Genomic DNA, 27,145 nt, shown 5'->3' with positions numbered 1-27,145 from the left:
ACTTCATAGACAGAAGATGCACTCCTTAACTAGTTTAGAAGACGAACCCTGACTTGCTACTATAAAAATTGTTCCTGCATTAATTTTAATAATGAGCTGTAGCCTGTAACAAAATAACACGTCTGTTTTTTATCACTTATTTTGATACATACTCTACTTGCATGACTTACGTTTTGTTTTTTACTGTATACAATAGAAATCTTACCTTAAATTGAACCATTTCATTTTCATGAAATGTAACAGCTAATGCAAGATTATTTATTGGAGGAGAGACGTCATAACGTAAAAATGATTGTGCAACCTGTAGATCTGCTGTTATGCCTGTTGCAGTGGTTTGAATGTTGTTAACGTTATAACCAAAAGTACTTGGGAAGACACAGGATGGATGATTTACAGTCTTAGGTTCCTAAAAATCACAGCAAAAATAAAACAAGTATAATCACGGACATTTAGATTTGAAGGGTTATTCTGGCAATTCTTTTTTTTTTTTAAATACTTGGCTTAGGGTTCTCTATCAGTATTAGAAATGAATAATTCTGCGCATGCTTATCAAATGCTGATCGTTCGAGTTTAGACGCACCCAAGCGTGCTCGAGATTTGCTTATTTCTAATCAGTATCTACGGAAGGCCTATAAAAGTTTAATATAAATTTTTCACTTTATGGCTATGTTTACACAACGTCCCAAAAAGGAAAAAAAAATGTCCACTTTTTGTGTTTAAAAAGACGTCCGTTATTGCATCATTTTAAATACATTGAAGTCTATGGAATAATGGACATCTTTTTCACACATTGTATTGAATGCGTCCGCCTTAAAAAGACGTCCGTTATTTAATACTCTGTGTGAAAAAGACGTCCGTTATTCCATAGACTTCAATTCATTTTATTCAAATCATTTAAAATTATGCAATAACGGACGTCTTTTTCCTTTTTTGGACATTGTGTGAACATAGCCTATGTTAACACAACATCAAAAGAAGAGAAAAGGCGCACTGAAGTCAATGGGATGACGGCCGTTCAATGCACACACATCTACTTTGTGGATGGATGCCTGGCCTTGGTTTTTCCCTTGTCATTACACTTACTCATAGGGCCACTTAATATGGTGGTTTTGGTTGTTTTCCTACAGGAGCCACCCCATGGCTGGGTCCTTCCTGGAGGGATAACTGGCTAGTCCTGTGTTTCGAGACTCTTAAATGAGGCTACACGGGCTCTTCTTTTGCATATCCCTGTGATTTAATGGCTCTTTTATGGGTCTTTTTCACTTGTTTCGTGAAAAATGTTGTGTGAGCATAGCCTTTCACTGTTTTGATGTTTATAATATGGAGATCCATGTATGATATCCAGGGGCAGAACTACCGCCGTAGCATCAAGGGGCCCATGGCCTGGGCCCCTGGAGCTTACTGCCTACAACACCCGGTGACCGAGTGGGCCTTCTGGGTGTTCAGTGTTCTGATTAACAGAGCGCAAAGCCATATGCTTCCCGCCCTGTCAATCATTCTTGTGACCACAAGCAGCATTTTGCTTGCGATCACAATAGTATTGCCCAAAGACAGATCAGCAGCTCCCTGGCAAAGTCCTGGGCAGCGCCACCACTGAGGTTAGTGTTAGTCGCGGCGGCTGGGACTTCCGATACAGGAAGTGACGCGCTCCCTGTACCAGAAGTCCCAGCCACCGTGGCACACACTGAGCTCAGTGGTGGCGCTGCCCCGGACTTCGCCAGGAAGCTGCTGATCTGTCGGTGGCGGAGGAAGAGAGAAGAAGAGACCTGCGAGTGACGGGGGACAGTGTGGTTAGGTGAGTTGTGAGTTTTGTATTTTTATCAGAGGGGAACAACACTGGGGGCTATATATATGGGTGAGGCACAACACTGGGGCTATATATATGGGGGAGTCACAACACTGGGGGCTATATATATGGGGAGGCACAACACTGGGGGCTATATATATGGGGGAGGCACAACACTGGGGGCTATATATATGGTGGAGGGACAGCTCTGGGGGCTATATATATGGGGGACGGACAACACTGGGGGCTATATATATATATATATATATATATTGGGAAGACACAACACTGGAGGCTATATATATGGGGGAGGCACAAAACTGGGGGCTATATATATGGGGAGGGACAGCACTGGGGGCTATATATAAGGGGGAGGGACAGCACTGGTGGCTATTTGGGGGAGACACAACACTGGGGGCTATATATATGGGGAAGGCACAACACTTTGGGCTATATATATGGGGGAGGCACAATGCTGGGGGCTATATATATGGGGAGGCACAATGCTGGGGGCTATATATATATATATGGGGGAGGCACAACACTGGGGGCTATATATATGGTGGAGGGACAGCTCTGGGGGGCTATATATATGGAGGACGGACAACACTGGGGGCTATATATATTGGGAAGACACAACACTGGGGGCTATATATATGGGGAGGCACAACACTGGGGGCTATAAATATATGGGAGAGGCACAACGTTGTGGATTATAAATATAGGGGGCACAACACTGGGGGCTATATGGGGGAGGCACAACACTGAGGGCTACCTATAGGGGGAGGGACAACACTGGGGGCTGCCTATGGGGGAGGAACAACACTGGGGGCCATTTGTAAGGGGAACAACATAGGGGGCCATCTATAAGGGGGACAATCTATAAGGGGGACAACACAAAGGAGGCATCTATAAGGGGAACTCCACTGGGGGCTGTACATAATAGGGCATGCGCAGAGAGGGGGCATCTACTACAGTGGACTTCACAGAAGGGTCATCTATAAGGGGACTACACAGAGAGAGCCATATACTATAGGGCAGGGAATGTTGGCTCTCCAGTTGTTGAAAAACTACAGCTTTAGCTTTGACTGTCTTCACATAATGGGAGTTGTAGTTTTGCAACAGCTGGAGAGCCAAGGTTCCCTACCCCTGAGAGGGGCTCTCTACTATAGTAGATGCATATGGGGCCATCTATGTGAAGGACTGAACAAGGGACCATCTTTAATGTGTCCACACAGAGGGGGGGCATATACTATAAGGGATATATATATATATATATATATATATATATATATATATATATATATATATATATATAACAAAGAGTCAGGGCTACCCACTGAAAGGGGGCTTAAAGGAGCCAATACAGATGTGAAGTTTATAGAGAGATGAGGAGCCTAATATGTCTGGCAGATTCTGTGAATTTGTGGCTAGAAGAAGTTCTAATGACGGCTCAGGGCAAATGGAGAAGAAAAGTAAAAGGGAAGAACTCCGATCAGAGAAGATGTCCCCTTTAAGTCACTAAATATATCTGCACTGTAATGTATATGGTGTACAGAGCCTGTGTAGAGCTGGGTGTGTTGATGGCGTATCAAAAGTTTGCTATGGGGCTCAGTCATTTCTAGTTACGCCCCTGATGATATCTAATGTTATTCAAATGAGGTCTTCCACAGTATATATCTACAAAAGTATAGTCAATACTGCAATTTATTAGCATGACCAGTTTGACCAGCATGACCAGTTTGTTTACTTGTCTGTTTTCTATATTTTACTCTTTTATCCCTTCTTGCTTTCAGAACTTTAATAAAGTAATACTTTAACCCCTAGACGACCCAGGGCGTATAGTTACGCCATGGAAGTCTGTCCCCAGACGACCTAGGGCGTAACTGTACGCCCTGGGTGTTTCTCCCGCTATGAAGCGTGTTCCGGAGCGGAGCGTGCTTCATAGCAGGTGGGGGCCGGCTGCAATCAGCAGCCGGGACCTCACCGGTAATGACACGCTGCAGCGATCGCGCTGCCGCGTGTCATTAACTCCTTAAACGTCGCGATCGTGGCGCGACCGCGGCGTTTAAGTGTAAGTGACAGGGGGAGTCCCCTGTCACTTACCGATCGGGACCCCCGCAGTGTGACTGCGGGGGTCCCGATCGGTAAAACGGGCCGCTGGAGGTCTCTCACCTGCCTCCGTGCGGTCCGATCGGCGATCTGCTACACTAAGCCTGCACAGGCAGGCTCAATGAGCAGATCGCCGAGAACACTGATCAATGCTATGCCTATGGCATAGCAATGATCAGTGTAAAAATCAAAGTACTGGATGTAAAAGTCCCCCAAAGGGACTTCAAATGTGTAAAAAAAAAAAAGTTAAAAACACTAACACACAACCCCAAAACCCCTCCCCCAATAAAAGTTGAAATCACCCCCCTTTCCCATTATATAAATAAAACATATAAAAATAAACAAATAAACATATAATATACCGTAGCGTGCGTAATTGTCTATTCTATCTATTCTAATCTATTAAAATATAACAAGCGTCATTGCGAACGGTAAATGGCGTGCACGAAAAGAGGGAAAAAAGTGCGCAGATTACCGATTTTATGTTACATTATATATAAAAAATTTTTTATAAAAAGTGATCAAAACGTCCGATCTTCACAAATATGGTATTAATAAAAACTAGAGATCATGGCGGAAAAAAATGACACCCCATACAACCCCGTAGGTGAAAAAATAAAACCGTTATAAGCGTCACAATAGTCCCATTTTATTTATAATTAATTGCCAAAAAAAAGGATTTCATTTAAAAAAAATATATAACATTAGAGAATCTGTGTAACCTGCATATGGTTGTGTTCGGGCTGATCTATAGAATAATTGTATCATGTCGCTGTTACCATATAGTGCATTACGTAGACACAGGAACCCCCCAAACATTACCATATTGCATTCTTTTTTGCGATTTCACCTATATATATCTTCATAAATAATATATTTGGAATTCCATCATACATGTTATGGTAAAATGAAAGACGCCATTACAAAGTACAACTATTCCTGTAACAAATAAGCCATTACATGGCCTTGTAGATAAAAAACTGAAAGTGCTGGAGCTCTTAGAAGGGGAGGAGGGAAAAAACGGAAACACTAAGATCAAAATTTGCGCGGTCCACTGGGTCATTTTGGGCCTGGTCCTCAAAGGGTTAATTGTTGAATATGATAACAACAACAACAACAACAACAACAACAACAACAATAATAATAATAATCATAATAATAATGCAATTTCTCCAATATATGTTATAATGGTATATCTAAATACATACAGCATAAAGGCATCCACGTTTTTCACAGTTTTCTATGCTAAAACCATCTTCAGGATGACAATCAAACCTGTACAAATCATTATTGATTTCAAGGGTATATGATTCTCCAAACACCAGATTAAGGTCAGTTATTTGAGCAACCTGTAAAGAGAATATATGTAGTATTTAGAATTGTTTCTATTATGCTAGCTCTAGAAACTAAGAAGAAAATTAAATTAGGTTAAGGGACTATAGGACAGCATTTTAAGTGACCAAATCTCCTTGCTTATAGAAGAAATGCATTCAATGTATTTCCATAGATTACATTAGCATTAAGTGTTGATTATTATTACCTTAGTATTTGAGTTATAGCTTATTTTATGGGAAGACGATTGAGCAACTCCATCTTTTAACACACTGAGGCTGAAAATGGGATTTTGTTGTCCAAGAATTTTAATTTCATCAAATATTAGATTATTTGTGTCTGTGAAGTTACTGTGTGTCACTGTCAAAGTTATAGATTTCTAAAATGAGAAATAAGGACAAATATAAATGCTTAAGCAACAACATGTCAGATAAAAAAAAATATTCCTGACCTCTAAATCTTCATAAAACAAGATTGCTGACCTCCGTCCATGAAGCAGCTTCAAACCATGCATTATGTTCAATATATGTGCCAGAAAGTTATACATTTCTATAATGTGCCTATATAGTATAATAGCTAATACAGACATACAGTTGCAAACATAAGTGGCCAATGGCATACACCTACTAGCTGAACTGAACATAAGCAGGGCCGTTTCTAGAGGCGGGCAGGCCGGGCGACCGCACGGGGCGCTGACAGCTAAGGGGCGCTGGTGGCTCCACTGAGCTGCGCGCACCTCCGGCTGCCCGGCCTCCCGCTCACCCCATTACCTGGCTCTGTGCCCCCCTGCTTCTGTGCCCCATCACAGGGCAAGACTGGTGCCCGAACGCTCGCCCGAATGCAGCTCCTCCTCCACCTCCCCCTGTCCGAACGCAGCTCCTCCTCCCCCCCCGTCCGAACGCAGCTCCTCCTCCCCCCCACGTCCGAACGCAGCTCCTCCTCCCCCCCGAGTGAATGCAGCTCCGCCCCCCTCGCCCGAACGCAGCTCCGCCCCCCCCCCCCCCCCGAACGCAGCTCCGCCCCCCCATGGACCGCCCGGACCCTGCTGAGCACTCTGCACTCTGCAGGCCGCTGCAGACATCTTCTCCCTGAGCAGGCGCAATGACGTCATATCACTGCACCTGCTGAAGAGAGAAGATGTGTGCGGGGGTGACGGCGGCCTGCTCCTCGCAGGCTGGAGAAGAGGAGAGAGGGACCTGCTGTATGCTGTAACAAGGTGAGTATAATGGTTTGTTTTTTTTTGTGTGGACAAAGCATGGGGGGCTTATTACTATGGGTGGGGGAGCATAGGGGGGCTTATTACTATGGGTGGGGGAGCACAGGGGGCTTATTACCATGGGTGGGGGAGCACAGGGGGGCTTATTACTATGGGGGAGCACAGGGGGGCTTATTACTATGGGTGGGGGAGCACAGGGGGGCTTATTACTATGGGTGGGGGAGCACAGGGGGCTTATTACTATGGGTGGGGGAGCACAGGGGGCTTATTACTATGGGGACTGCACAGGTGGGTTTATTACTATATGTGAAAAATACATGGGGGGATTTTTACTATGGGGGGGTGAGCAGGGAGAATTATTACTATGGGGGGGGGAGCACAGGAGGATTATTACTATATGGGGGCACAGCAGGTGATCCTACATACAGGGGGCAACTCACATAGATACTGACTTTACTGCACAAGACACAAAAAAATTAGAAGTTGTTGTAAAAGTGCGGAACCTAAGATGTTTGTCTGGCAGGTTCACAAGAGATGAATTGTACCTGGAAGAAATCATGATAGAGGACTGGGCCAGATGGAGAGGAAAAGGGAAAGTGAAGCATGGGGGGCTTATTACTATGGGTGGGGGAGCACAGGGGGGCTTACTACTATGGGTGGGGGAGCACAGGGGGGCTTATTACTATGGGTGGGGGATCACAGGGGTGCTTACTACTATGGGTGGGGGAGCACAGGGGGGCTTACTACTATGGGTGGGGGAGCACAGGGGGGCTTATTACTATGGGTGGGGGAGCACAGGTGGGCTTATTACTATGGGTGGGGGAGCACAGGGGGGGCTTATTACTATGGGGACTGCACAGGTGGGTTTATTACTATATGTGAAAATCCATGGGGGGATTTTTACTATGGGGGGTGAACAGGGAGAATTATTACTATGGGGGGGAGCACAGGAGGATTATTACTATATGGGGGCACAGCAGGGGATCCTACATACAGGGTGCAACTCACATAGCTACTGACTTTACTGCACAAGACACACAAAAAAGTAGAAGTTGTTGTAAAAGTGCGGAACCTAAGATGTTTGTCTGGCAGGTTCACAAGAGATGAATTGTACCTGGAAGAAATCATGATAGAGGACTGGGCCAGATGGAGAGGAAAAGGGAAAGTGATGCCTCAGATAAAAGAAGACGTCACCTGTGAGTCACTGAACGGCTTTTTTTTTTTTTTTTTTTTGGGGGGGGGGGGGCGCTTTTAGCAGGATTCGCCCTGTAGTCAAAATTACCTAGAAACGGCCCTGAACATAAGTCTTAAGTCTAACCATTCTAACTAAATGTATAAGTAGTGATACTGTAGCTAGACGTAAGTCATTTCCAGATCAGAACCAAATCCACTTGTCAGTGATTTTATAGTTCATCATTGATTCATACTAATGAAACAGTTAATGCTACAGGGTCATGTACTAAACCTAAAGGTTCATATATTAACTTTATTTGGGAAATTTATGATATTAAGGCTATGTTCACACAACGGTTTTTCAGCTCCGTTTAAAATAACGTCCGTTATTTTGAGCCTAAAATAACGGACGTTATTTAGCAGCCTGGCCTTCCATTAGTGTAATGTCGGCTGTTGGTACATTATTCTAGTTTGGTATTACTAATTGAACTTTGAGTGTGTCTTAATTGAAAAGTCCATTGAATTTAATAGTAAAGACAGAGAAAGAACGGTGACAAAAGGAAAACTGTTTGTGAATTACTAATAATAAATGTCCACTGTTTGCAAAAGACTTCCGAAAATAATGATCATGTTCATTATTTTGTCGCCCATGGCAGAAACGTCCATTATTCAATACACTGTGTGCATTGGATGCCCGTCTTCTCATTGACTTCAATGCATTGCCATTGTAGTCAATTAAATTGCGGCAAAAACTGACTTTTTAAAATTAAAATCTGCCGCCTTTTCAATATTTTTGACGTTGTGTGAACATAGCCTCATGCTGTTGGCAGATAAGTTATTATTCAAATGTTTTTAGAAAACTATACTTACAAAGGTAGCATTGAATTCATACATAGTATAAACTCCATGTTCAATTGAGTCTAAAATGAAAACACAGTACAGTCAATCCCTTATTTAACGCAGGGGTAAAGAATTACAAGAAATGTTAATGATATAGGATGTGATCATATATTGTACGGCTACTTTTTAAAGAGGTATGAATAGTTTAAAGGATGCCTTATTCAAAGTGAATCTGCTGGCAGTGTGATGTAGTTATTCTTTACCCATTCTATACAAGCACGTTCTATGTATGTCTAAATTGTATGATTTTAGATATTAAACTTTGCTGCCTGGGCTTCATGTAAATGAAGTACCTTAAGTCACTGTGGCCTCACACCGGCAGATGTTTCTCCGCATTTCTCTCTCCTTTTGCTGCAAGCATGCCTCTTGATTGATGATTGGCATCAGATGCCAATCATTAGGCAGGAGGTATGCTTGCAGATGAAGAAATACTCCTTGATTCCCTGCTGCTATGTTTTGCCCCAATGACTCCATGCATTCCATCTACATGAAGCATAGACAGCTAAGTTTAAAACATATTAGACATAAAAACACACATGTATACAATGTATATTAAATGACCTACATCACACCGCCAGTAGCTTCAGTTTTAAAAAGCTATTGATAGGCACCCTTTAAAAATTTAAGGTGTGACACAGTTTTTCATTGAGTACAGCTCTGTACAGTACCTGTATATTATTTTGATTTTATATGGAAGAATGCAAAGATGTTATTCTGGGAAGTGAGGGAGTGGGAGGGAGTAGCTCTCAGTGGAGACAGTGGAACAAAACAAAATGATTCTTTCTATTAACATTACAGTCTGTACATGTCTATACTTTCCTTTCTACTTTTAGTTCCTACTCATTTTCTGTAAATAATATTGATTATTTCAAAATGTTAATGATAATACTCCAAAATGTGATTACTCACCAATGCTTTTACCGTCATCCCAGAAAAGATGTCCATGAGCATTTTCTTGGGCATCCAAAGCAATAAGAAGTTTCATTGGATTCAATCGACTAAAGACATGTAAGTAAATAAAAAAAGAGTGCTTATAATGCATATTCTAGTTAAAGGGAATGTCACTAAGTTTATGCTGCCTTAAATGAGGGCAGCATAAACTAGTCATATAAATGCTGAATAGATCGGAGCATCATTCTGTTCAGCCGTTCTCCTAATATGAAGGAGAATAGGATTCTTCCCACACCCAAGCAGCTGATTGACAGTTGACCTATTTTAAGAATTATTAGAACTTAAGAATTGATTTGTCATACATTCATCCTCATCAAAATTGTAACTGTAGAATCCATAAACTGGTGTACAATGAAAAATCCTATTGCATGTTTGCAGACGCTTATCAGCATGATAGTTAGAAATATATATTAATATAAAAGTCACTTCAAAACTGGTCATAGGCTATGTTCACACAACATCAAAATAGAGAAAAGGTGGGCGATTTTGATATATATATAAAAAAAAAAAAAAACCTCTTTGCCGCGATTTAACTGACTGCAATGGCAATGCATTGAAATCAATGGGAAGACGGATGTCCAATGCACACAATGCATCGAATTATGGACGTTTTTACTGTGGACGTCAAAATAATGAACATGATTAATATTTTCAGACGTCTTTTGATATTTTCAGACGTTATTACTATTAAATTCAATAGACTTTTCAATTAAGCCACACCCAAAGGGCAATAAGTAACCCCAAACTAAAATAATTTACAAACACCAGTCATTGCACTAAGGGAAGGCCAGACAGCCAAATGACGTCCGTTATTTAAGACTCAAAATAACAGACATCATTTTAAACAGAGCTGATAAAACGTTGTGTGAACATAGCCATATACCATAAATAACCATGCAAAACACCACTGTCAAGCCAATGCCCGATAATAGTATTTTGTGTGATATAATAAACATTTTCAAAGTCTATGCTACATATCAAGCTTTCTAATTATTTAAAATTGGAGCAGATATGAATTCATTTTGCCACTATTTTTTGTGTATTTAGGTTGCTCAGATATTGAAAAATATAGTTTTTCCTATAGTAGCAGTGGTAATGGTAATGAATAGTAAATAAAACGTACAAAGATTTTTTTTTTTTTTTAGGCTACGTTCACACTGCGTATGAGTCTGGCCATAGTTCGTACACCGCCGTACATGTGCGGCTGAAACTCCGGGCGTGGGAAAAGTAGACATGCGGCCAAATGCGTACGAACCGCAAACATACGCGATCTGAAACAGGTCATTTACTTGGAAATCTTCACCCAGCCCAATAAAACTCTCAGAACATTTTTGATCGAAAAATCAAGTTCAATTTGTCTGAAATAAGTACTTCGTACGGGACCGCACTGAAATCCACGGCCGTGAGTTTCAACATTTCCGTCCTCAAACAATGGTCTTGTTAATTTTTCACGGCGACGTACACGATCCGGCGGTAAGCTCATATGTAGTGTGCATTGTGCGGGCGTATATCGTATACTTCCCAGCGAACGCATCAACCTCAAAACTATGTGCGTATATTCGCGGTTCGCACTAGGGATGGAAACATACGCAGTGTGAACGTAGCCTAAAAGTATATCCCAGTATTGATATTATTTAAGGCTAGCAGCCTTTTTCATGTCTTATTCAAAGTAGATGCAGAAAGCATAGGGGATAGCGATAAAGAGTAAAGGAAGGAGGAGGAAAAGAGAGGAGTATATTTAAAATGGGGGGGGGATTATATGTAGAAAAGTCTTCATCATGCCTCTGAACACATCAGACCTAATTCTCATATAGTTTTACAATATACCTTTTTATAGTTATATAATGTCCATTTTTACCTGTGATGTGTATTGAGAGCAGGAGCTTGCTGTGGTAAAATGTAGCCACCTCTAACATGAAGGTTAATATGATCTATTGGTGCTGCAAGAGTGTGTGTGCTCCCGGGGTTCTCTACTTTATTACCCTAGAAGAAAAACGGTTGTCAACAAATTCATGTTTTTGTATATTACCACAATGTAAAAAAAGGGGGCAAATCGTTATTAATGATCAAGATCCTAAATGATTACTAATTAATAATATTTGCCCTTATTTTTACATTGTAGGAACCTAGTCTCATAATGAAAGAAGTAATAGAACTGAAGATTTTTCAGTATAGATGTGTTCAATATTGCTGTAAGTAGGTTAACTTGATATATTTTTTAAGTAAAACTATTTGGGGAAAGATGAGATGTATGATGATGCTGAGCTGCCCTCCGATACAGCACATGAATAGGCTACATTATTTTCTAAACAAATCAGTGAGATTTTTGGTCATGTAACTCCATAACTGATGCAATCAATGCCTATGTAAATGCAAAAACACTTACTGTGTGATAATCATACCAAACCGTGTCCGGGAAATAGACATCCACAGTTCTTGCAGTCTACAATCAAACGAAAATGCGTTATAAACATTAGGGAGTATAGAGTTTGTATTAAACTTTGCTAAGGTGTTATAATTTAATCATTCATGGTTAAAATAAATGGCAACATTTTTTATTAGATATACAGATATCGTACTAAACAGAGCTAGATGTAAATACATAGAGCTATATTAAAAGTTAGCCTCTTTGGAAAGCCCTTACTAAATTACTCCTCAAAAGCAATGGAGGATAATGCCCTCTTGGAACACCCTCTAGAGTAGAAACTTTTGCAATGAGGAGTTGTCATTCTGGAGGACCCATCACATTCCTGCTCTAGGCTATGTTCACACAACGTTATTTTTGACTGAAGAACGGAATCTGATTGCAATTGTATTAGCGTCCATTCTTGCAGGGGCGGGATTGCACTGAAGTCAATGCAATGCTGTCGTCTGTATGCACACATTGTTCCTTTAACGCCCTTTCCACCTAACAGCGTCCGGAAATTATAGACATTTACACAATGTAAAGTTATCCGATGGCCGCACTTTACATTGTAGTGAATGGTTAATTGTTTTGCGGCACACCCAACAGTGCCCGCAAGTCTATTATAATAAAAAAATAACACCCCCGCCCCCTGCAACCCGGCAGCCGGCAGTATGAACATAGCCTTACACAGGTTACCATCAGGTTTAGTACACACTGTGTAATTAATTATTTCTCTTAAGAGTACTGACCATCACCATCTGTGCTCCTTATGATCAGCACAACAGTGAGAAACCTGTCAGCACTTATGCAAAGTGGATGACCTCCTATGTTTGCAATGTGCACACATTTTAGCATCTGTATTATGATCTTAACTCCCTGACCTCTCATGGCCGTTTAACTCATTTTTCAAGAGTTCTCCTTGCCATCAATAAATTAATCCTTTCAGGATCAGGTTTACAATCGTTTACGCTTTTTTTTTTTTTTTTTTTTGCCTCACTGCTTTCTAAAAGCCTTAACTCTTAGTTTTCCATCTGCAGAGCCATGTAAGGGATTGCTTTTTGCTCAACCAATTGTACTTTCTATCATCAACACTTTTCAGTTTGCCATCAAATGTGTGGCAGAACTGAAAAAGAATAAATACATTGTGGGGAAACAGTCAAAAGTAGCTGAGGATGTTGTAAGGCTACTGGCTTCAAAGAGAGCTGTATACCTGACCAAGGTAAAAGACTTGGCTGGGGTTTATGTGTTCCGTGCAACTATTAGTTACTTGCACAAACAGTAGTTTATGACCCGCACAGAGATGGAAGGCCTTTGATATTGATACATCATGCAACAGAGGGAAAGAATCCACCATTTTGGCCATTTAGGTCCAGCCGTTATTTTATAATAACAGTCATTATTGTACATATATTATGAAAACGGCTGTTATTTGGACTGTAATGGTCAAGAAAAGACATTGAGGGAACATGGTCTAAGCCTGTACTTGGACTATAACTTTGTGTTACTGTCTCTGGCTGCTGTTCACACCAAGATCTTACACTCTACAGGGATAATCCTCCACACACAGGGAGAATTTTTTATGCTAATAATCTAAAGCTGCCATGAGATGTCAATCTAAAGTATAGATATTGAAAGGTTGGAAGGTAAAATTGTGGAACTATGATTCTTCATTGTAAAGAAGTTTACTTACATCCTTTAGAACAGGACTGATCATGAAGGCTGCTCCCCAGAGGAATTGTTCATAAATATCCCAAGTTGTCCTATCTTGAATGAATCTTGAAAATTCACAAACATATGATTATAGTACATTATAGATAGACAGTCCAAGTAGGCAGAGATGCCTCCTTCCGCAGATGTGTCTATTTTAACTTTCCTTTTTCTCTGATTTTCCTTCCAACTTCTCATGAAATCCATTCAGCAAAATATCACAAAATGCTATTAGAGCATTCAAAAGACTTCACTTACTGTACATAACAATCCCTAGGTATCCACATTTAAGCTATGTTGACACATGGTAAAACACAGCCGTTGTTTGACATGGCCATTGTTGTCAGTTTCAAACGACCAATGTTTTACATGTTCATCCAGCCGTTACTGCAGTATCAGCGAAATGCACATTTTAAAATCCTTACAATCAGTCCACTGTATGGGTGTGCCTGGAAATCAATTAACCATTGATTTCCAGGCACACTATGGCCGTAAGGGTCAATTTACACAGAAAGATTATATGACAGATTATCTACCAAATATTTGAAGCCAAAGCCAGGAATGTACTATAAACAGAGATCAGGTCATAAAGGAAAGCCTGAGATTTTTCCTCTTTTCAAATCCATTCCTGGCTTTGGCTTCAAATCTTTGGCAAATAATCTTTCTGCGTAAATGAACCCTAAGACAGCCACAATATGTTACCCCTTATTTCAAACGTTAAACAAGAGTATAAACATGAACAAACATGCTTTACCTAATAGTACTTTAATATCACTATTGAAATGCATAAAATATAAGGTTTAAGAAGGTCTATAAATGCCATCAAATTAATTTACTCACTCATGCAGTAGTGGTCTCACCACAGTGGAACCTGTTGTATGAGCATCAAATAGCAAGGTGTATAAGTATGGCAGAAGTGTGTATCTGATATTCAGAACATTCCTTGATAGTGCTTCAAAGGCTGCATCAAAGCTTACTGGATCTTGTCTCTGAAAAAAAAAGTATATTTTTAATAATGCAATTCCTGCTTTTGAGTTATTTATAATGCTACTGTTAATATCAGTGGTTTATTGCAGAATAGTAACAAATAGGGACAACATATTATTAGCCGGAAATTATTCAGGTCATCTACTAAAACTTCCCTTGAGAAGAGTTCTAGAGAGCGTACACATTTGAGCATACTATTCATTTTTGTAAATGTTCGTATGTTCTTACGAACATGACATTAATTGTTCGTGTTCGCCGATCACAAACAATTTCTTGATTGATTGGAATGGTTATAACGATCAATTTCGAAATATATTCAAACTTGCGAATGTACACCACTGCTTAATTTACGCTTTGTACGCATGTGTGTAGACCAAAACATACGCTTCTACTGTATGTTCGTTATTTGTTCATGACTGCTCGACAAACATTGTGATAATTTTTTCGTGATTTTTTTTTTTTTTCATGTTTGTGTTCGGGATACAAACCTAACATCGGGATTTTAGTTCATCACTACTTGCAAGTAATCAATACTCTAAGGAGCGGCTCATATAAAAATAAGTTGACACAAATACTATATGTGAACATAGCCACAGTTTGCATTTTGGTCAGTAGTTTGTAGCCAAACTTAGTATTGGAACTGGCAGAGAATAGAGATGATCGAACAGGGCCAAGGTTCAGGTTCGTACAAACCCGAACCATCAGCATTTGACTCCCGCTGCCTTCCCCTTCCGTGGGGAAGGTGGAGAACCTCAGCCAGTGGCTTAACTACCAGGGTCGCAGCGAACGCGTCGCGTCCTATCCCGGCAGCGCACGCATTAAAGAGATCCCTGTGGCTGTGACTTGCTACACAGGGAGCTCAGGTTAGAGACACTCCCTGTGCAGGAAGTCCCAGCCACAGGGATCTCTATGATGCGCGTGCTGCCAGGGATAGGACGCGACACCCCTGGCAGCCGCGCATCAGCCGGGGGCAGACGGAGGCTGAAGAAGGATAGAGGATCGACGGGGGAGCGCGTTAGGTGAGTTGTGTGTTTTTTTTTTATTTGCTTGCACAGGGCCATCTATAGGAGGAGGTGGGGAGAGAGGGGGCCATCTATTGGAGGAGGGTGAGAGGGAGAGGGGGGCCATCTATAGAAGGAGGGGAAGAGGGAGAGAGGGGGCCATCTATAGGAGGGAGGGGGAGAGAGGGCCATCTATAGGCGGAGGGGGAGAGGGAGCCATCTATAGGAGAAAAAGGGGGCCATCTATAAGGGGGGAAGAGAGGGGGCCATCTATAAAGGGGGGGGGGAGAGGGGGCCATCTATAAAGGGGAGGAAGAGAGGGGGCCATATATATAGGGCGGAAGAAAGGGTGCCATTTATAGGGAGGGGGAGAGAGGGCCATCTATAGGGGGTGGGAGAGAGGGCCGTCTATAGGGGGTGGGAGAGGGGGCCGTCTATAAGGGGGGGAGAAGAGGGGGCCATCTATAGGGGGGAGAGGGGGCCATCTATATGGGGGGCATCTATAAGGGGGGAGAGGGAGCCATCTATAGGAGGGGGAGAGGGGGCTATCTAAAAGGGGGCCATCTATAAGGGGGGGCAACATAGTGGGAGAGGGGTCCACCTATAAGGGGGGAAACATGGGGGGCATCTATAAGAGGGGATACACAGAGGGGGCATCTATAAGGAGGCTACACAGTGGCGGGTCTATAATAAGGGGGGGTCATATACTGTCAGCCTACCCAAGTGAGGGCACAAAAGGGCCAATACAGATGTGCAGTTTGTAGAGAGGTGAGGAGCCTAATATGTTTCTCTGGCAGATTCTGCGGATTCGTGGCTCGGAGAAGTTCTAATGGCCCAGGGCAGATGGAGAAGAAGATGAAAAGGGAAGAACTCCGATCAGAGAATACATCCCCTGCACTGTAATGTATATGGTGTACCGAGCCTGTGTAGGGATAGGTCAGCCTCTATATGACTGGATGAGGTGATTGTGATCTGTGTACAATGGATGTTATTCAGTAGCAGCGGTGGTGTTAGTCAGTATGTGGTGGTATTAGTAGCAGAGGTGGTGTTAGTATGTGGTGGTATTAGTCAGTATGTGGTAGTGTTAGTCAGTATGTGGTGGTGTTAGTCAGTAGCAGCGGTGGTGTTAGTATGTGGCGGTGTTAGTCAGTATGTGGTGGTGTTAGTCAGTATGTGGTGGTGTTATTCAGTATGTGGTAGTGTTAGTCAGTAGCAGCAGTGGTGTTAGCCAGTATGTGTTGGCATTATTTGTTACTTGTTATCTACTACTGTGTTTTTATTGGTCTTAGTATACAGGATTTGGTCAGTAACAATATGGTGGTGATGGTAGTGGTTGTGGTGTGGCGGTAATATCTCCTTCCTATATACTGGTAATATTGGTCTCAGTGTACAGGATTTGGTCAGTTACAGTATGGCGGTAATATGTATGGTGATAATTTTTTCTCTTCCTATATGCTGGTGTTATTGGTAATATCTGTCTTGGTGTGTGTGTGTGTGTGTGTGTGTATATATATATATATATATATATATATATATATATATATATATACACACACCAATAGCATCACTTGCATTGAAAGCTTGTATGAAAAAAACATAAAAAAGACTATACCCTCCATCCAATCCCATTATGATTTCTTGAGAATGGGTAAAATGCTCCAACTTCCATCCACCGAGCACATAATTCGTAAGTGGTATCTTCAAAAAATCCACAGATGTCTGCACCAGTCTAAATAAACACAGTAACACAAAGATAAAGAAAAAAAATATTCCAATGTTTAGTGTTGGATGTATTTTTTTTTACTTATCTTAAAGACAAAAAAAATACTGTTTGTATTGTATTGTGCATAATGGCAATCCTGTGTAGCAGCCTCTGATGGATCAGTGCCAGTTTATAGTTCAAGTAGAGGTACTATATCAGTTTACTATTCTCAATTTATTGCTTATAAAGTGTTATATTTCTATGGCTACAAACTCTGATGGATAAATATAGATACAGCTAAGACAATGCAAAGGAGTTTTAGAGGCAGCCCACTGCTGTTTTCCCCTCCTGGCCTGGTTTGATTGGCAAGTCATGTCCTATGTTTGGCAGGATGGTGGCTCAGTGGTGTGCCCTGTTGCCTTGCAGTCGTCGGGTCTTGGTTTCCATTTCCACCAAGGACATCTGCAAGTTTATATTTTCCCCCTATGTTTGTGTGGGATACCTTCCCCACTCCAAAACATATTCAAAAGAATTCTCTTATTGTGTTCATAGTCTAAGGCTGGGTTCACACTGTGTTTTTGCAATCCGTTTTTTTTTTTTTTTTTTTTCCCCATGCTTTTTTTTAATGGATGAAAAAAAAAAAGGGTCCCATTGTGTGCATTCATTTTGATGCGTTTTTCTATTAACTTCCGTTATAAAGAAAGGGATCAAAACAGGTCATTTTTTTTTTTTGTACACAAAAACATAGTCAACCTAATTTTTGTCTCCGTTAAAAAAACAGATCTGTATTGATCCGTTTATTTTAGTTTTTTTGTTTTTTAACAAATGCTTGCTGCTGCTGAATGCTGTAAATCCTATTATAAACTGAATGAAACCTGCTCTGTTTTCTCCTGCCTGGCTGTACTGCACTTTTGGATAGTAGCCAAAATTAATTCTACCATCACTCCATGCTTAAGGGTAGCTTTACACGTATGGGAACTGCAGCGGATTTCACGCTGCGAGTTTGCAGCAAAATCCCCTGCGAATCCTGTAGTGTGGAGCTGAATGGATACCATACACGCAGCAGATCCGCTACCTGTATGGGACCTGGCCCCTTAACCCCCCCGCCACTGGCCACCCGCATACCCGGCCTCTAGCATACATTACCTGCTCGGCGCCACGGCCATGGCGCCGAGCAAGTAATGTATGCTAGGGGGCGGGGCTGAGGGCGTCCGGGGGCAGGGGGGGGGGTTTAAAGGGGCCGGTTCTTATACAGGCAGCGGATTCACACAAGATCTGCAGCGGATTTTCGCTGCAAACTCCCAGCGTGAAATCCGCTGCAGATCGGGTACGTGTGAAGCTACCCTAAAGATAGAGTGTGCTTGTTTTGAAATGCTAAATGCTATGTACAAACTTTTAAAATCAGAACAAAGTCCATAAAGAGACCTTCAAGTGGATCTGTCTCCTGAATATGCTATCCTATGTAATGTAGGTTAGACCTATGTAAAAATGGTCAGACTTGTTTGCCTATTAGTAAAAACAGCACAAAGATATTGAGCATTACAAAGCTATAGAAGAAAATGGAGAACTCTTCCTCTTCCTACTTCCCCCCTCCTGTTATCTGTATCTTAGAATTAAATGCATTTTTTCAGTTAACGGGGATGCCAAATAACAACTGTTATTTGTATAGTGATGGCCGTAATTTGGTGTCAAAGGGCAAAAAGACAGTGTGAGAATATAGCCTTATTAACACCTTTATAATTTACTTACATATGAAATACCGAAGAGGCTGAAGTCCAGCATGCCTTTAAAAAAAAAAAAAAACAGAGAAGTAATTGAATAACTATTCTACACTATTTTGAAAGGAACGCTTCAAAGATTATTGGAAAAAAAAATTACTTGTTTTGCAATTTTTCATGCTTTTAGAAATTATTTACATGTATAAAATATTATACCTTTACAAGAGCGTAACTACCACTATAGCAGCCATAGCAGCTGCTTTAACGTCCGCCACATCAGGGGGCCCAGTGACCTGCTCCTGCAGTGCACTGGACCCCCTAAACTGTCATCATTTCCAGCACCCAGTGGCTGAGTGGGCCTCCTGGGTTCTGCAAATGTCCCTTTAATTGCAAGCCCTCCTGATGAGCGCTTGCCATTATAGGCTATTTTCACAAAATTAAATATTAAAGTCAATGCAATTGCGCCCGCTGTTTACACACAGAGTTATGTTATCTCCCGTTCTTTAGAACGGGCGTTAAAATAATGTACCTGCCTATTATTGTTCAGTGAACAGCATCCTGAAAAAATAGCTGTCCACGCAATGTAACGTGCGGCTGCACATTACATTGAAGTGAATGTCTAATTAATTTGCAGGCACAGCTGATGGTGCCCACAAATCATTTGTAAAAAAAAATGTTTTTGAAGCTGATACCTCTGTATTGGCTGCAGGAATGTGCTGAATGCAACCCTGTGACCAGCGGTTTAGCTATGCAACGGACACTGGTAAATGCAGTTTGAACATGGCAATAACTACACTTGATGGCTTAGTGGTCAATCGAGGGGAGAGGGGGCAATTAAATGTTTGCTAAAGGGCCCAGTCATTTCTAGTTACGCACCTGTAAACTTACAATATTCTTAATGCCCTACAGCAACTTATCAGGTATAACCTGTTTTATTCTTCAGACCATTCCACCATTTTTGTAGCCCATCTTTGGACTAGTTCTATTTTACAATTATTTTTTTTTGTGGGGGAACCAGGCACAGTATTCCAAATGTATCTCACAAAAACACTACAGCAGAATCACTAGACATACCCACAAATATTGTATTACAGATAGCTACATAGTTAATAAACATGAAAGTTCAACCAAAACCCCTACCATGTTGATCCAGAGGAAGGCAAAAACCCTCATGAGGCACATGCCAATTGACCCATCACAGGGAGAAAAAATATTTCCTGACTTTTAATGGCAATCAGAATAAATCCCTGAATCAACATCCTATTACATGAAATCTAGTGCCCACAACTTGTAATAATATATTTTATGCCCATAGGCTATATAATAGATAGAAGATGTCTAAAAGAACTGTTACCATTTAAACTTACCAATAACAGATTTGTCGATTTGATTCCAAGCAGCGGTGTTATCACCAAGCCAATGGCCGACCCACTTTCCAGATGATGGATATGTGGAACGAGAGATGACTATTCCACGTTCTCCTGTGATGCTACGAAGAGCACTAAGAAAGCAAAAAAATATATATATCAGCATAATGTAGTGAGTGATATGTTCCTTCCAATGGCCTTATTCCAATATGTAGAGTACTATAAGAGGACTTTCATGCTGAAGTACACAGTATATGCAGGATTTGATATACATGTGGGGCATCTGGCCTTCCTACCTGATGCTTGGTTTGTCCCTCCCTATTCACAGTAATAGAAAGAAACTTTCCAATCACCAGTGGGTGGGTGGGTGGGGTCAGCGGCCCCACAATAAAATAAAAGACTCTTCTCTTACAATGTTTGGTGCATGCTGTGTTCTTCAGCATGCACTTTTTCCTATACTATTCTATGTAGAGTAAAAAGACAAAAACGTCCCTGTATAATTTATAGTTGTCATGGCTCCATTGTAAACAGAAGCTGTGATGCTAGTGTAAAGAGATATGTTTTTATTTTTTAGCTATGTTGGTTTTAAGAAGAATTAATTATTGTAAATTGGTTGCCATGAAAAAAAAAATAAATAAATCTGTGTTCTAAAATATGATTAAAAAAAAACTCCACCTTGCCACGATTGTGTAGATGGAAACACAATAAATAAGGTTGCTTGTTTTAATATTAATTGTGAACCCCCCACTAATCCCACAATTGTCACCTATCCACCTATCCAACGTTTTTATCTGGATTACACTTTCAAATGTAAGTGTAGACATTGCAATACAGCCTTACTCAAATGTTGGTTTTGAGTGTGACCATCCATATAAATTGTGGACATCATAGTGATTCACAAGAGTTCCATCAGGTAATTGTTGTTGACTATCCATACATAAGGTCTTATGTATTAATCCTTCCTCACGGTAACTCAATGCTGTAAGAAAAATGAAGTATAAAATATGTTAAAGTGTTGTCAAGAATCAATTTACCAATTGTTTCTCCATCCCACCTCCTCTTAACTCCTTAAAAACACAATGAATTTTGGCCTTAAGGACCATGCTCATTTTAATTTTTGTATTTTAATTTTTCCTCCCTATCTTCTAGGAAACATAGCACTTTTATTTTTCAACCTACAGGGCTATCTGGTGTCTAATGTCTTGCATCACAATTTCTGATTTTTATTTGTATTGATGGGGTGTTTTGATTGCTCTTTATTATTGTATTTCTGATATATAATGTAAAGAAGATCAGCAATCCTGGCACTTTTCAGCTTTTTTCCGCTTGTGTTGTTCACTGTATGGGAACATTTTTGTTATATTTAATTAGATTGACCAAATACACTTATTTATATAATATGTATATATTTTTTTTTATTTTTGTGTTTTTTTTATATATAAAATAGGAAAGGGGTGATTTTAACTTTTTTGAGGGAGGGGCTATTTCATATTTTTAAAAACTATACAAATATAAACTATGACTATTCAATGCAAACATTAAATGCAACATTGTATAGCACTGATCAGTGTTATCTACTCTATTAGAAGATCACAGACCTGACTGCACAGATGTTAGTGTAACTCCTCTGACAGTAAGGGAAAATGATCGGGTCCCCCGCAGTCACCTTGTGGGGGTCCTGATCTGACAGATAGGAGATTCCTTAACCCCTAGATGACCCTGGGCGTACAGGTACGTCCAGGATCGTCTACGGGTGTTCAGAGCTGCACGGCCCCGCTCTGAACCGCCGGGTCCCGGGTGCCGCATGTAAGCCGGGACCACTGCTATTAGCGGGCATGGTCCGATCGCCATGCTCGCTAATCAAGTAATCAGATGCAGCTGTCAAAGTTGACAGCTGCATCTGATTGCTTGCTGTCAGCCATCCCTGGTATCTAGTGGGGTGGATCGCCCCCCCCCCCGGGACAAGGAGCGATCCACACGTCCGGCACTGGCCTGGGTCTGCGGTGTAATGGCGCTGATCCCGGCTCGGCACTCGATTGCTTTTGGCTGCAGCAGCCGAAAGCAATCCAGTGCCTATCTCATTGATCTATGCTGTATAACTATACAGCATAGATCTCAATGAGAGATCAGTGTACTTATACTAGAAGTCCCCCAGGGGAACTTCTAGTATTAGTGTAAAAAAAAAAAGTATTTTTATTAATAAAAAGCCCCCTCCCCTGATAAAAGTTTGAATCACCCACCTTTTACCATGTTATAAATAAAAATAAATAACTAAACAAACATGTTTGGTATCGCCGCATGCGTAATCGCCCGAACTATTAATTTATTTCATTCCTGATCTTGCATGGTAAACAGCATGCAAAAAAAATCTTAAAAGTGCTAAATTTTGCATTATTGGTCGCATCAAATCCAGAAAAATTGGAATAAAAAGCGATCAAAAAGCCGCATATGCGCAATCAAGGTACCGATAGAAATAACACATCATGGCAAAAAAATTACACCTCACACAGCCCCATAGACCAAAGGATAAAAGCGCTATAAGCTTAGGAATAGAGCTATTTTAAGGAACATATATTTGTTAACAATGGTTTGAATTTTTTTACAAGCCCTCAAGTAAAATAAAAGTTATTAATGTTACATATCGTTGTAATCGTAACCACTTGAGGAACATATATAACAAGTCAGTTTTACGCCAGGGCAAACAGAGTAAAAGCAAATACCCTCAAAATAAAAGAAATGTGTTTTTTTTTGTTTTTTTTTTTCAATTTCACCCCACATTAATTTTTTTTCTGGTTTCTCAGTGTACTTAGTAAAAAAATACAGCATGTCATTGCAAATTAAAATAGTGGCACAAAAAATAAGGGCTCATGTGGGTTTCTAGGTGAAAAAATGCAACTGCTATGGCCTTTTAAGCACAAGGGGGGAGAAAACGAAAACAGAAAAATTTAAAGTGGCCCGGTCCTCTAAGGGTTAAAGGAGTTATCCGGATAACAAAAACAACATTCCAAATAATCCCCCTTCCCAATACCACCCTATGTCTTTATGTTCTTTATGTCAGCTCTGAAAACACACTGCTTCCTCTTTCCCCTCCCTTTGCAGACACAGGACATGTGACCTTCTCTCTGGAGGCCAGGTTAGCTGTCTATTGACTTGGTAACCCAGCCTTCAGCAGACATCATGTGCACCTTTTCACTGCCAGTGAAAGTACTGCTTCCATAGACTTCCATGTGTCCCTGAGCCTATAGATATAGATAGAGATATAGATCAGCTTTTAGAAAAACTTGTAACTCAGGAATGGCCGCAGCTAAAAAAGACAAGAGACAGCTCAAAATACTCTGGGGGACTTGGTGAGTAAGAGAAGCTAGCATTTCATTTCTTAGCTCTTAGGTGGATAACCCTTTAAAGCAGTGTTTCTCAACTTGTCCTCAAGACTATGGATGAGCGAACCGAACCATAATGAGCCAGATTTGTTACAAACTTCGCAAAAAGTTCGTAACAAATCTGGAATATTTTATATTCGTAGGCATATCTCCTGATATTCGAATATTTGATTGAATATTCAATCCCATTAAAGTCTATGGGAACAAGTATTCGTTTATTGAAAAACATCTATTTGACCACTTGGAGGTTCAATAAGTCCACAATGACACCCCAGGAAATGATGCCAACACCACTGGAATGCAACTGGGACAGCAGGGGAAGCATCTGACACCCCAAAATCGCCGGTAATAAAGTCACAAGTCGATGTTATACAGGTGAATTACCTGGTTATTAAAGGGTGTATGAATATTTTATAGGTACAGCTGGGCGGCTGTATTAAATAGCACGTAGCTCTTGGTAAACAGAGTGCCTTATAGTAGCACAGCAGCCTGCTTATACCACCCTGTGTATTTATGTATGATGTAGCAGCACGTAGCACTAGATGAACACACGTACTACTCTTTTTTTTAGATCGAGCAGTCTAGCACGTATCAGCAGCACAAAGCACGGAACGGCCGGTCTTAGCCCGGATCATAATGGCCGGTACTTAAGTACAGGCCGGGTGATCTTTCCGTCCGCGGAGCTCTAATGCGGGCGCATCAGCGTGCGCCCGCATCAGAGCTTCCCATAGCACAGAGTGAAGCAAGCGGCCGGAGCCGCTCGCTTCACTGTGTGAACTGACAGGTCCTTCTGCGGCCGGAATTCACTGAATTTCGGCCGCAGAAAACTGACCTGTTAGTTTTTTCCAGTGCCGCACAGATCCCAGCCAGAGCGTATACGATGTGTGTACGGTCTGGCCGGGATCCCATTGAAGATAGGCTATGTTTCCACCCCGCAAAACTACGGCCGTAGTTCTGCGGCGAGAACTACGGCCGTAGTTTTACGTTGTGTAAACATAGCCTTAAATAGAAACACCCAGTAACCTTGTTTGCTGTCAATGAATAGAAACACCCAGTAGCCTTGTTTGCTGTCAATGAATGGAAACACCCAATACTCTTGTTTGCTGTCACTGAATGGAAACACCCAGTAACCTTGTTTGCTGTCAATGAATGGAAACAGCCAGAACTCTTGTTTGCTGTCAATGAATGGAAACACCCAGCGACCGTGTTTGCTGTCACTGAGTGGAAACACCCAGTGACCTTGTTTGCTGTCACTGATTGAAAACACCCAGTAGCCTTGTTTGCTGTCACTGAATGGAAACACCCAGTAACCTTGTTTGCTGTCAATGAATGGAAACACCCAGTACTTTTGTTTTCTGTCAATGAATGGAAACACCCAGTAGCCTTGTTTGCTGTCACTGAATGCCAACACCCAGTAACATTGTTTGCTTTCACTGAGTGGAAACACCCAGCGACCTTGTTTGCTGTCATTGAATGGAAACACCCAGTAACCTTGTTTGCTGTCGATGAATGGAAACACCCAGTACTCTTGTTTGCTGTCAATGAATGGAAACACCCAGTAGCCTTGTTTGCTGTCTCTGAAAGGAAACTGGAGTAACCTTGCTTGCTGTCCCCAATTTTGGGATGGTTTATATGCTACCTCTGCCATGCTGTTGCCCAGAATTTGACGTAATGGTGCAATTAGACAGCCTCAGAGGCATCCATGCATGCTTCCCCTCCTGTCCCATATGCAACCAGAGGTGTTGGCATCATTTCCTGAGGTTTCATTGTGCACTTGGTGACCTCCAATTCGTTGAATATTGATTTCCAGGTCCCATAGACTATAATGGGATTCGATATTCGTTCGAACAGTCAAATATCGAATATCCAATTTAATCGAATATTTCACTATTCACTCATCTCTAATAACCAGGTAATTCACCTGTATAACATCGACTTGTGACTTTATTACTATTGATTTTGGGGTGTCAGATGCTTCCCCTGCTGTCCCAGTTGCATTCCAGTGGTGTTGACATTATTTCCTGTGGTGTCATTGTGGACTTGGTGACCTCCAAGTGGTCGAATAGATGTCGAATACTTGTTCTCATAGACTTTAATGGGATTGAATATTCGATCGAACATTCGAATATCAGGAGATATGCATACGAATATTGAATATTCGAATATTTTACTATTCGCTCATCACTATTAGCAATGTTCGTTTAGGTTTTCAAAAGTTCGCTCATCCCTACTCAAGACCCACCAACAGGTCATGTTTTGAGGATTTCACAGGTGATATAATTATAGTCAGTGCACCAGTAACTGCCACAGCTGTTCATTGTACAGGATATCCGCAAAGCATGACCTGTTGTTGGTAGAGAAACACTGCTTTAAAAGGTTAATCACTGCCTATGTGTCCTTGTACCTAAATCTGCTTAATTTTGATTGACAACTAGGTTTTACTCTCCTTTACCCTCCTTCCTTGATTCTTGCTGTCCTAGAGAATGCCCCCTAGATGCATGAGCCTCCTTTATATATTAACAAAAAAGCCTATATCTTGAAAATACTGAAAAAAAACTATAGAGATTATTTTTTCTTACACAGAGCGGGGAGCAGAAGTGCTGCAGTGCGGTCCTCTCACTGCTCGTTCCCATGATCGGTCAGGGTCTCAGCACTCTCTATCACATGTCAATAGTTTTGCAAAATGACAGCAGCACTATAAAGGGGTAGTGCGGCGCTAAGAAATTATTCACAAAATAACACACATTACAAAGTTATACAACTTTGTAATGTATGTTATGTATGTGAATGGCCCCCTTCCCGTGTTCTCCGACCCCCGCCCGTGTACCCGGAAGTGTAGTGCAGTATACATACCTGATCCGTGTCGACCGACCCCGTCTGTAATCTTGTCAAAGACGTCATCTTCGGGAGGCCGGCCGACCCGCTCCTGCCGTCCCTCATGCCGCGCGGCCGCGTCATCAGCTGCTCAGCCGCGATTGGCTGAGCATAACTGTGCTCAGCCAATCGCGACTGAGCACAGTTATGACATGGCAGAGGGGGGCCGGCAGGAGACGGTCGGCCGGCCTCCCGAAGATGACGTCTTCGACAAGATTACAGGCGGGGTCGGTCGACACGGATCAGGTATGTATACTGCACTACACTTCCGGGTACACGGGCGGGGGTTGGGGAACACGGGGAAGGGGGCCATTCACATACATAACATACATTACAAAGCTGTATAACTTTGTAATATGTGTTATTTTGTGAATAATTTCTTAGCGCCGCACTACCCCTTTAACCCTCTAAGGACTGAGCCAGTTTTCATGCTTTTGTTGTTTCCTCCTCGTGTTTAAAAGGCCATAGCGCTTGCAATTTTTCACCTACAGATCCATAAGAGCCCTTATTTTTTTGTGCAGCTAATTGTACT

The 27,145-nt window shown here is 41.4% G+C and overlaps 1 protein-coding gene across 1 annotated transcript in view; it reads right to left on the bottom strand.

The window, feature by feature from the left end:
- The window catches only part of SI (sucrase-isomaltase), a 150,212-nt gene that overhangs the window by 39,394 nt on the left and 83,673 nt on the right, over positions 1–27,145 (bottom strand). The window contains exons 37-49 of the mRNA XM_069975257.1: positions 21,200–21,338; positions 20,360–20,493; positions 19,024–19,058; positions 17,185–17,301; positions 14,425–14,573; positions 13,568–13,652; positions 11,857–11,913; positions 11,329–11,453; positions 9,429–9,517; positions 8,490–8,539; positions 5,439–5,609; positions 5,107–5,247; positions 206–406 (exon numbers count right to left, since the gene is read on the bottom strand). Of these exons, the coding sequence (XP_069831358.1) occupies positions 206–406; positions 5,107–5,247; positions 5,439–5,609; positions 8,490–8,539; positions 9,429–9,517; positions 11,329–11,453; positions 11,857–11,913; positions 13,568–13,652; positions 14,425–14,573; positions 17,185–17,301; positions 19,024–19,058; positions 20,360–20,493; positions 21,200–21,338 (1,493 nt within the window). The remainder of the gene's footprint in view (positions 1–205; positions 407–5,106; positions 5,248–5,438; positions 5,610–8,489; positions 8,540–9,428; positions 9,518–11,328; positions 11,454–11,856; positions 11,914–13,567; positions 13,653–14,424; positions 14,574–17,184; positions 17,302–19,023; positions 19,059–20,359; positions 20,494–21,199; positions 21,339–27,145) is intronic.

This window comes from Dendropsophus ebraccatus, chromosome 6 (assembly GCF_027789765.1).
Source record: "Dendropsophus ebraccatus isolate aDenEbr1 chromosome 6, aDenEbr1.pat, whole genome shotgun sequence".
Classification (NCBI taxonomy): domain Eukaryota; kingdom Metazoa; phylum Chordata; class Amphibia; order Anura; family Hylidae; genus Dendropsophus; species Dendropsophus ebraccatus.
Note: the sequence above shows the minus strand (reverse complement) of the source record. Positions and strands in the feature narration are given on the sequence as shown.